The sequence below is a fragment of the Lithobates pipiens genome, unplaced genomic scaffold, assembly GCF_037356315.1.
Source record: "Lithobates pipiens isolate NorthernLeopardFrog02 unplaced genomic scaffold, aLitPip1_a1.2 Scaffold_19, whole genome shotgun sequence".
Classification (NCBI taxonomy): Eukaryota; Metazoa; Chordata; class Amphibia; order Anura; family Ranidae; genus Lithobates; species Lithobates pipiens.
This window is the reverse complement of record NW_027507764.1, coordinates 327,631,524-327,644,048: the sequence shown is the minus strand read 5'-3', so window position 1 is coordinate 327,644,048 and position 12,525 is coordinate 327,631,524. Positions and strand designations below refer to the sequence as shown.

The window sequence follows — 12,525 nt, the reverse complement described above, 5'->3', positions numbered from 1 at the left end:
CGCTGCATAAACTGTTGGCGCTATATAAATCGTGTATAATAATAATAATAAAGTTCCTCATAATATGTACTATTAAAATATGTATCTTTATATGAAGGAATAAAAATGATTGTAGGTAAAAGGAATATGGGGGGAACAAGTCAGAGGGTTATTTGTATGAAAACAGATGAGAAATACAGGGATATCATCAGTGGGAGAGCAGGGATTTCTGTAGAACCTTGGGGAATGCATTTTGGATCCACACACACACATTTTCTTAATGACTCCTATAGGCTGTTATTTCCATACGTTTTTCATTTATTATTTTTGGAACTCCAGTACAAGTATTATTATACTGTAAATACATATGCAAGTGTGGGGTTCAAGTGTTCCTTTATGTACTAAAAAGAACTGCTTTCCATTGCATTGCTGGCATGTGCTGTTTGAAAAAAAAAAAATCCCCGCTGTGGATTCTTAGATATTTCTATCATGCTTTATTTCAAACGCTGAAAGGAGAAGCCGGCCAAGTCTGCAGGTTATGGAATATGTAGCAGAGAAAATCTTTGCCGGTAAAGCTTTTGACACCACTCAGGTTTCTGCTTTAGATATCATGTATTGATCTGCATTTTTCTCTCCTGACAGCTGGCTCCAATTTGTGTACAAGTACAGTGCAGTGGAAGCGATAGATTAATAATGAATAATATCTCTCTGTAATCTATGCATATTTCACAACACCAATAAATGCTAATTCTGATTCTCCATAAGCAGCACAGTTTGATCATTACTACCGATTGATTTTCTTTTTGTGCCAGTTATGATATTCTTTCATTTTATTTGCATGACAGCGTCCACCTGTACTTCCTATTTCCCAGTCTAGAAGAAGGAGGATTGGCTACGTATCGGACGGCTATTGTTCAGAATCAGCATCTCGCAATGCTAGCAGAGGTAATAATACTTTTAAGAATGTCGTTTCTGTGTCCCGTTTCTCCCCAAATCGTCGTATTTTTTATTTTTTATGATGATTTTCCGCTAGCCTCTTCTGTACCCCCCTTCTGCTCTTCTCTGCGCTATTATTAAATCTTTACAATGACAGTGGCTACTTCTATTTATGCCATTCAGGTTTATTTATTGCATAATATGGCAGCATTTTCTCATCCACAATATTTAATATCCGCAGACTCTCTTTCAAAGTAGGTTCATCTACATTTCAGTGCTTTTGCAATAAAGGTGCTTTCTGCTGAGATAATAGAGAAAAGGCGATGTAAACCTAAGTCCCAAGATATTAATAATTATTTAAATGAGTCTTTGAACTTCCCTCCGTAATAATAAATAAGTTCATAAAATCTATTTACAGCCAAACATTTCTAAGTCAACTCTTAACCAGTTTATTCTTATTCTGGGAAAATGAGGTGCTGCTAGGATGGTTATTACTTCAGAAGAGGGTAAAGGTTCTAAGACTTTTAGGCCTCATTCATATGGGCATGCAATTATGTGCATTTAAAGGATATATCCAAACGTAAATAAAACATGTGTAATGATTTTAAATGGTTTAATGCACATAGTATGTTTAATTGCATTCCACTTAGCTGCATTTACCCTTGGTTCACACCTATGTGTTTTTTAATGTGTTTTTCATTTTGCAGAATTTAACATGGTTTCCTATGGATCTAATTCACATCTGTGCGTTTTTAGCCAGTGCTGTTTTTTTGCAAAAGGTCAGGGACTTCTTTCCCACAGCAGATTGCGTTTTTCATGTAATAGGTTTCGATGGACCCGCTCCAAAAACGCAACGTTTTTGATGCATTTTCACGTTTTGGGGAGGTTTTATGCTAATAGGAAAGTATGACGGTTCTTAACATTTTATCTTTGGCCCTTAACCCTAACATTTAACCCTAGCCCTTAACCCTAAAGCCCTAACACTTATCCCTAGCCCTAACCCTAACATTTATCCCTAGCTCTTAACCCTAACATTTATCCCTAGCCCTTAGCCCTAACACTTATCCCTAGCCCTAACACTTATCCCTAGCCTTTAACCCCAACATTTATCCCTAGCCCTTAGCCCTAACACTTATCCCTAGCCCTTAACCCCAACATTTATCCCTAGCCCTTGACCCCAACATTTATCCCTAGCCCTTAACCCCAACATTTATCCCTAGCCCTTAACCCCAACATTTATCCCTAGCCCTTAACCCCAACATTTATCCCTAGCCCTTAACCCCAACATTTATCCCTAGCCATTCACCCTATCATTTATCCCTAACACTTATCCCTTGCCCTTAACCCTAACATTTATCCCTAGCCCTTAACTCTAATACTTATCTCTAGCCCTTAACCCTAACATTTATCCCTAGCCCTTAACCCTAACATTTATCCCTAGCCATTAACCCTAACACTTATCCCTAGCCCTTAACCCTAACACTTATCCCTAGCCCTTAACCCCAACATGTATCCCTAGCCCTTAACCCCAGCATTTATCCCTAGCCCTTAACACTAGCATTTATCCCTAGCCCTTAACACTAGCATTTATCCCTAGCCCTTAACACTAGCATTTATCCCTAGCCCTTAACACTAGCATTTATCCGTAGCCCTTAAAACTAGCATGTATGCCTAGCCCTTAACACTAGCATTTATCCCTAGCCCTTAACACTAGCATTTATCCCTAGCCCTTAAGCCTAACATTTAACCCTAGTCCCTTGTAATAAAAAAAATAAAATGACAGGTCCTCTTAAATATGAGATCTGGGGTCACAAAGTCCTCTGATCTCATATTTAGACTAAAATGCTATTTAAAAAAAAAAAATTGTCACTTTAAAAGCTGTGGGCGGAAGTGACGTTTGACATTGCTACCGCCCAGCAATTGTATGGAGACAGGTGGGGACCATCTTCCCCTCACTCTTAACCGTAAACCCTTGTACACACGGTCGGACATTCCGACAACTGGTGTTTCATACACACGGTCGGACAAAGTTGTCGGAAAATCCGATCGTTCGTAACGTGATGAGGTTTTTTAGTTACGACGGGACTACGTTCAGGCTAGTAGCCAATAGCTTTGGTCTAGGAATTTGATCTGAGCATGCGTGGCACTTTGTCCGATCGGAATTCTCTACAAATGATTGGACAAAGTCCGATCGGATCATGTTGTCGGAAAATGTTATATCCGGCTCTCAAACTTTGTTGGTCGGACATTCCGACGGAAAAAGTCAGATGAAGCCCACACATGGTCGGATTATCCGAAAACAGGGTCCGATCGGACATTTTCCGTCAGAATTTCCGACCATGTGTACAAGGGCTAACATTTATCCCTAGCTCTTAACCCTAACATTTATCCCTAGCTCTTAACCCTAACATTTATCCCTAGCTCTTAACCCTAACATTTATCCCTAGCTCTTAACCCTAACATTTATCCCTAGCTCTTAACCCTAACATTTATCCCTAGCTCTTAACCCTAACATTTATCCCTAGCTCTTAACCCTAACATTTATCCCTAGCTCTTAACCCTAACATTTAACCCTAGCCCCTAAACCTAACATGCGACTTCAAACACATAAAGATTCCTGCACTACTTAGATTCTACTTGAGTGTCAGAGAGTGTAAAGTCACATCATAGTCACACTACATATAAGGACTGCCATACTTTCCTATTAGCCAAAAAAATTTAAATGCACTGGAAGATGCGCCGGAAAAACGCATCAGCCACAACCTGCATAGATGTGAACCTAGCATTAGAAGAAAAAAAAATCTGTGATTCTAGGGACTGATTAGATACTCTGAATGCACCCAAACATGTGTAACACGTATTTATATTTAAACGCAGGAGAACTTGATCTGGGAAGTATATATAGTTTGTTTTCACTTCTCAGAACAATTTCCTCTGTGTTTAAATAAAACAAGGGGAATGAAGACTTAGTGGTCATCTTGACTAGATGAATGTCCAGTAAATCACACGGGAATCTCTTTTACATCTATTCCGTGAGGAAACTTGAAAGTTTCCTGGTTCACTCTCTGAAACTATAAAAACCATGGGACGCATGGGTGCTGAATGTAACAAATGACGTTTTGAAGCAAGTAGATAAGTCTGTTTGATGTTTACAACTTTCTTGTTATGCAAGTGAGTGGGATAGAATAAAAAGCACTTTGAATAGACTTTTGCTTCCACAACAAAGTCCACAGTAGGTCCTTGATCTTAGAAAACCCTCTATGATGTCATATGCCATAGAAACTTGTTGAAAAGAGAAGTAGGGAATTTGAAATCAAAGGCTAAGAGCAGACTGGGCTAGAAAATTATATACAGGGGACTAAGTCTTGTATGACTTGGTAGATGCAGATAAGACCCTTGCCTTTAAAGCTCAATTTTAGTGACAAAAAAAGATTCAATTTGATGCAGTTATTTATTAACTAAAAAACCTAATCATGTTTATTTTTAAACTCAAACAGAATAATTACTTGAATTTTTCTAGCGATCAGCCTTTTCTAATCCCCTGTACAGCACACTAGGAGATAGCGAGAGTCAGTACTTTTGGATAATGAGGCCCTGCAGCCAGGGATGTATCATGAAATCAGTGGGCTTGTGTGCAAGATAAAAATTGGGCCCAAGGCATTGATAAAAAAGAAAATTAAATCTGGGCATGGCTTAAATTGCACTAAATATTGGGTGTGGCTTGAATTGGGTAGAGTTTAATAGAGCCTGAGATGACTTAATGTTAAATAGGAAATGTACAGTGCAGAGTGTATGGCGGTGGGTAGTATGGGCAGAAGAGGAGTGCAGAGTGTATGGAGATGAGTAGCATGTGCAGGATGGAAGTATATGGTGGTGGGGGGTATGTGCAGATGAGGAGTGCGGCGTGTATGGTGGTGGGTAGAATGTGCAGGCAAGGAGTGCAGAGTGTACAGCGGTGGGTAGTGTACAGAGTATGGAGGTAGATAGTATGTGCAGGAGTGTGGAGTGTATGGTGGTGGGTAGAATGTGCATGTGAGGAGTGTACAGCGATGGGTAGTATGTGCAGGGAGAGGAGTGTGGAGTGTATGGAGTTGGGTAGTATGGGTAGGGAGAGGAGTGCAGAGTGTATGGAGTTATGTTGTATGTGCCTGTGAGGAGGGCAGAGTGCATGGAGATGGGTAGTATCTACAGAAGAGGAGTATGGAGTTTATGGGGGTGGGTAGAATGTGCAGGCGTGGAGTGTACAGTGGTGGGTAGGATGTGCAGGATGGTGTCAGTAGGGAAATGGAGGGTGCAGTATTTTTTTTATTTTTACCATGTTATTTATTATTTTTACAACTTTTTTTTATATATTTTTTTCCTTTTTTTTCAAAATGCTTTTTTGGGGGACAGTGGATGGTGTCAGTAGAGGAATGGACAGTGTCAACATTTTTCACATTGCTTTTTTTGGGAGGGCTGGGGTAGTTGGAGGTGTCGATAGGGTGGGGGGAGAAGTGGGGTGATGGTGTCAGTCGTTTTTTTTTATCTTATATTATTTTTTTTTTACTATTTTTTTTTTATATCATTTTTTTTACGACGACTTGTACAATAATTATTGTAATTTTTTTTTTACATATCAGCCCTGTTGGGAGGCTTTGGTGAGATACCAGGGGTCTAAGCAGACATTCCCCGATCCCTTTCTTAGCAGCCTCAGCATTGAATATGAATCAACAGGAGACAGAGGCTCCTGTCCATTCATAACTTGAAGCAAACACAGGTTACTCTGCTCAGTTATCACAGGACACTGGAGCGATTGGTAGCGATCGCTCATTGCACCCAATTCAGAAAAGGAAGGGTCGGTAAATTACATATTTACTGGCCCCTTCCTCCACTCTCCATCCTGACAGATCCCCCCCCAGCAGCCGGTAGGAGAGGAGGGCAGATTAGGAGCACAATACGGGGAATGGAGAAGGAGGACATGGGAGCTGGAGGAGGATAAGAAATGTCCTCAACACACCATGGATTCGTCAAAAGGGTCCAAACCTTTATTCTGTGGTCACATGGTAAATATACAGCAATGTTTTGGAGCCACGAGGGCCCCCTTTGTCAGTCAGAAACCATCACCTTCTACCAGCTGTTTGACTTTCATGAGTACTTGACACTTTGCCTTTTACCCTGAGCCTCTACAGTGCCTATCTTTGCAACTGAAACTGGTCTGATTCTAGATAACGAGAATTGATGGGTGGTTGGGAGTCAACAGGGACAGTCTCGCAGTACCAGGTGGCCCAAACTCACTTTCTGCTAGCAGGTTGGAGACTGTTTTCAGCACACCTACTGATGGTGTCAATGTTTGCAGCCTAGAGTCAGGTTGTCCTCTAATGTTGGAGACACTCCCCTTTTCTCAGTCCTCCTTATCTTAGGTGTAGCTGGAGCCTCTTCCTTCTCAGCTGAGTCTTTTCCTGTGGTCATGCAGGACTTTGTAGCCCAAGTTACACAGTTATTTGCTGACTTCCCATGTCCCTCAATGGATGAGAGAGAAAAAGGGATTTTTGTTCTCACCATGAATTCCTTTTCTTGTGGAGTACATTGAGGGACATGATATTTCTGTCAGTACTGCTTTGCTACAAAACTGGTAGTGGGAGGGATTATATCTTCTGTCGACCTACAGATTTTTGTGTCTCCAATCCTCCTATTGGTGGAAGTATAACCCAAAAGCCTAAGACTTCCTGAGATCTTCAATGGAATCAAAGAAAATAATTTTATGATGAGTACAAAAATACTATTTTACTATGTGTGGGTAGCCAATGCCCCTTACAGGCATGCACATGTGGACGCCCCTATTTAACTTATCTTATCTCTGTAAATATTGGTTACAGACTCAGCCTCTCTCCTTTTAATCTACTTTTGATTTCAAAGTGAGCCTGTACTATACCCATACAATGCAAACCAGCATGTCCACTTTAATGGCTCCTATCCCGAGCTGCACATAAATATCTTCTGCCTTCCCACTGCTCTATGCAGCCTTCAGAACCAAAAAAGGAAGCCCTTTTACACTCCAAATCGCTGTGGCCTATGTTGACACATGAGTGCTGACTATTCTGTTGTCGGTGACAGCACTAGGGTAATCCACAAGCACCATTCCCATTTCCCAAGAGATGGGGAAGTAAGTCAAATTACTTACAATACCCAGCAATACCTGGACATTTCTTCCCCCTTCCCGGTGGCTGAACAGAGCATCAGGAAAGTATGTTCTGTGAGGGCAGTAAAAAATAAAAATGATTTATCATCTGTTTGTTAGTACCCCCTTTTTAAATAAATTGAGGTGTTGTTTGTATGGGCTTTACTGTGTGCCTCTTCATTTATTTTATGGCATGCATTCTTATTGAATGTCATTGGAGTTGATGCTATATATTACTGGGTATTGGAGGCTGCAGAGGATCCTTTGCCTTTAGTGTTCCTGTGCTGATATTAATGAGAGAGCCATATACCCATATGCTTGTTTTATTTGGCTATCTGGTAAGAGGAATAGATGTGAGCACAGTGGTGTATACTGATTATACACTGTAGCTGGTGTGAGGCTTTCAACTCCTTCGTTCACCTGTATCCACCGTTTCTTCATCTACTTCCTACTTTTAGCGCTGCATACAGACTTTGTGTTTATTTAATATTGTAATTATTATATTTATGCCAGCTGCTTTTATTTTTCATATGCCATGCATCTGAGCACAAATATTACCCCTTGTTATTTAAATAGTATTTGTCTATTTGTCATGCTCATTCTCCAGCTTTGCTGCTTTTAATTATTGACCTGCAAAAAGCATAAAGGAGTAGCATCAGAACTGCTCATCTGCTTACTTGTTCAGACTTAGTGACTCAAAGTACTGAAGCCAGAATGTCAACTTGAGAGCTGGGCAATGGGCATTTTCAGATCAGGGCCTTTTCAGAAGAGGAATGGTAACCTCTTCATTTCTTTCATGACATGGCTTCTTTTGGTAAGCTCTATTTAGAGGCCATTGCAACTCAATTTGATGGCACATATTTTTTTTTTTTTTTTTTAGTCTGGGGTAGATTTTTAATCATTGTCAAGATGTTGCATACAATCAGCTGATGATATGCAGTTATTCTTACTGATACTCATCTCTTGGGCCCGCATTCAGGTTTAATGCCCCCCCCCCCCAGGTGATTTCTATATATATAATCTTTTGTGTCCCCAGGGCCACAAAAGATATATACCGTATTTATTGGTGCTGCTTCGGAGGGGGTTGGATGAGTGCCATCAGTTTACATACAGGAGAATCTTCTGTTTACTCGGTGAGCTCTGTAATAGGAAGTCCCGTCTCCTGGGCTACCATTGAACAGCTGTTCTGTCTATCACTGGAGGCGGGACTTTGTATTAAAGAGGCTGCCAAGTAACCAGGAGATTCTCCTGTATGTAATCTGTTCATGCTCATCCCGCCCCCTTCCCTGTCCCCTCCGAGGCTGTAGATGAGCATCAATCGGGCTGCACTGATTGCAATGGTGAGGCTGCACTGATTGCAATGGTGAGGCTGCACTGATTGCAATGGTGAGGCTGCACTGATTGCAATGGTGAGGCTGCACTGATTGCAATGGTGAGGCTGCACTGATTGCAATGGTGAGTCTGCACTGATTGCAATGGTGAGGCTGCACTGATTGCAATGATGGGGCTGCACTGATTGCAATGGTGGGGCTGCATTGATTGCAATGGTGGGGCTGCATTGATTGCAATGGTGGGGCTGCATTGATTGCAATGGTGGGGCTGCATTGATTGCAATGGTGGGGCTGCATTGATTGCAATGGTGGGGCTGCATTGATTGCAATGGTGGGGCTGCATTGATTGCAATGGTGAGGCTGCATTGATTCATTGATTGCAATGGTGAGGCTGCATTGATTGCAATGGTGAGGCTGCATTGATTGCAATGGTGAGGCTGCATTGATTGCAATGGTGAGGCTGCATTGATTGCAATGGTGAGGCTGCATTCATGACAATGGTGAGGCTGCATTCATGACAATGGTGAGGCTGCATTCATGACAATGGTGAGGCTGCATTCATGACAATGGTGAGGCTGCATTGATTGCAATGGTGAGGCTGCATTGATTGCAATGGTGAGTCTGCATTGATTGCAGTGGTGAGGCTGCATTGATTGCAATGGTGAGGCTGCATTGATTGCAGGGGTGAGGCTGCATTGATTGCAATGGTGAGGCTGCATTGATTGCAATGGTGAGGCTGCATTGATTGCAGGGGTGAGGCTGCATTGATTGCAGGGGTGAGGCTGCATTCATGACAGTGGTGAGGCTGCATTCATGACAGTGGTGAGGCTGCATTCATGACAGTGGTGAGGCTGCATTCAGGACAATGGTGAGGCTGCATTCAGGACAATGGTGAGGCTGCATTCATGACAATGGTGAGGCTGCATTGATGGGCACAGTTCTTTATTAAATACAGTATATCCAAATAACACACCCAAGCTCATCCTTAGCCTTGAGTGGTGCTCTGGGATTCATTGAGGACCACAACAGATATAAATCCAAATAACAAGCCCAAGCTTATCTCTTTACCACACACACAGCCAAAGAGGCAAGATAATTCTTGTTGGGCAGTCTATTAGTGTTCGGATAAACACCCTTAGCCCTTGTACACACGGTCAGACATTCCAATGGAAAATGTCCGATAGGACCGTGTTGTCGGATAATCCAACAGTGTGTGGGCTCCATCGGACTGTTTCTGTCGGAGTATCCGACGGACCAAGTTTTCCAGCTAGGCTATAAAATTTTGCGACAACATGATCCGATCGGACTTGGTCCAATCATGTGTAGAGAATTCCGATCAGACAAAGTGCCACGCATGCTCAGATCAAATTCCTAGACCAAAGCTATTGGCTACTAGGCTGAACGTAGTCCCATCCTAACGAAATTACGTCATGGCGTTCTGAACGATCGGATTTTCTGACAACTTTGTCCGACTGTGTGTATGCAACAGGTGTGTATGCAACAGTTTCGGACAAAATCCGATGGATTTGTGTACAGGGGCTTAGACCGAATTTTAATGGTTCAAAGACTGTCGGGGAAAATGCTCAGCCCTCATGCATGTTCAGTTCATCAAATCTGGCCCCCCTTTAAAAAAAAGTTTGGACACCCCTGGCTTATAGATAACTTTAGAACAGTGCCAGGTGTTATAAATTTTAACTTGCATTTTATTGTTGCCAAATCTAAATTTTCGTATTTCAACCTTCTCTCTGGTTAGTGTAGATTTGAAGAGTTCCATTATGGTTTGAAATATACTGGCACATATTTTAGCTGGACCAAACTTTCTCAAGAGAGAATACTCTGATTAAAATTCAGATTGATAGCTCACTCTCCTAATATTAGCAGAAGAGTAATAATATGGCATTTGATGTAGTGAACTTTATGTAGCAAACAAAAAGCATCCGCACATATGTATTAGACAGCAGTCAATTACAGTGTTCAACTCACTATCTACACACCTTCCCAGTGCTGCACGGGTCTTTAGTCCACAATGACATCTGCTCATTATAGGTTACAGTATTGACAAGTGTTTTTACCTTCCCCTTCAAAAGGTCAAATTGAAAATTCACAAAAGAGAAAAAAATGCACATAGCTTTCTAAAGTATGTTAAGTCAATAAAAGTGAGCTTGCATCTTGCAGCATCATACGCTTTCACATTTCTTTTGACTTACATGGCTTGTATTTTTCTTCATTGCAAATAAATATGACAAAAATTCCCTTATGACCATAAGATTTTAGCCTCCAAAAGACTTTAAAGTGCAAGTCAAGGCTATAATTTTCTTATTTGTATCAGAGATGCAGTGGTGACAACACAATGAAATATCAGCAATCCCACAACATCTCTGCTACCACAGCTCTAAGTGTGCCTTGGGGGCAGAACCCTCCAACATCAGAACTTTTCTGATTAACAGCTTAGTAACTCATGGACTTAGACAGATTGGCGTGGGAACTAAGTGTGCTTGTGTACATACTGTAATCTACTGTACATCGGCTGTTTTGCTTAAAAAATGTGCTGCTGCATAATCTAAAAAAGTGGTGATGAGGCTGGCAGATTTGTTTCTTAATGTAACATTACTTTCCTGCTAGCTTGTCAGAGTGTAAAGCCAGCCAATAAGAGGAGCCCAGACTATGACATTCATGCACTATAGCTCAGAACTATGCCTTACACATTCATGCACTAGAACCCAGGATTATGCCTTACATGTACATACACTACAGCTCAGGACTATACCTTACACATTCATGCTGTAGAACTCAGGACTATACCTTACACATTCATGCTGTAGAACTCAGGACTATACCTTACACATTGATGCACTAGAACTCATGACTATACCTTACACATTCATGCACTAGAGCTCAGAACTATGCCTTACACATTCATGCACTAGAGCTCAGAACTATGCCTTACACATTCATGCACTAGAGCACAGGGCTATGTCTTACACATTCGTGCACTAGAGCTCAGAGCTATGCCTTACACATTCGTGCACTAGAGCTCAGAGCTATGCCTTACACATTCATGCACTAGAGCACAAGGCTATGCCTTACACATTCATGCACTAGAGCTCAGGGCTATGCCTTACACATTCATACACTACAGCTCAGGGCTATGCCTTACACATTCATGCACTAGAACTCAGGACTATACCTTACATGTTCATGCACTAGAGCTCAGAACTATGTCTTACACATTCATGCACTAGAGCACAGGGCTATGCCTTACACATTCATGCCCTAGAGCTCAGGGCTATGCCTTACACATTCATGCCCTAGAGCTCAGGGCTATGCCTTACACATTCATGCCCTAGAGCACAGGGCTATGCCTTACACATTCATACACTACAGCTCAGGGCTATACCTTACACATTCATACACTAGAGTTGAGGACTATGGTTTACACATTCATGCTGTAGAACTCAGGACTATGCCTTACACATTTATGCACTAGTGCTCCAGACTATACTTTATACATTCATGCTCTAGAACTGATTCTGAGGTATGTTTGAAGCATACCTGCAAAACAAAACCAAAGAGAATTCTCAGCTCAGCTCACCAACCAATCTGCTTTTAACCAAATGATCCTGTCTAAGCCCTTGTACAAACGGTCAGACATTCTGACAACCAAATCCATTGGATTTTGTCTGACGGATCTTGTCCGAAACTGTTGCATACACACGGTCGGACAAAGTTGTCGGAAAATCCGATTGTACATAACGTGATGACGTTATTTCGTTACGACGGGACTACGTTCAGGCTAGTAGCCAATAGCTTTGGTCTAGGAATTTGATCTGAGCATGCGTGGCACTTTGTCCGTCGGAGTAGGCTACACATTATCGGAGTATGTCCGATCGAAGCATTTTGACGTAAAATTTTACCGGCAGGTTGGAAAAGTTGGTCCGTCGGATATTCCGATGGAAATAGTCCGATGGAGACCACACACAGTTGGAATATCCGACAAAACGGTCCGATAGGACACATACCGTCGGAATCTCCGACCGTGTGTACAAGGGCTAACAGTTTGCGTTAAAAAGAGGGATTTAGTTAGCACACATTTGCAAATATTGGGGTGCCTTGGTGTGGCTC

General features: G+C 41.7%; 1 protein-coding gene across 1 annotated transcript in view; it reads left to right on the top strand.

The window, feature by feature from the left end:
- Positions 1 to 12,525, top strand: part of DROSHA (drosha ribonuclease III) — a 579,282-nt gene that overhangs the window by 454,594 nt on the left and 112,163 nt on the right. The window contains exon 21 of the mRNA XM_077492043.1: positions 825 to 924. Coding sequence (XP_077348169.1) covers positions 825 to 924 — 100 coding nt within the window. The remainder of the gene's footprint in view (positions 1 to 824; positions 925 to 12,525) is intronic.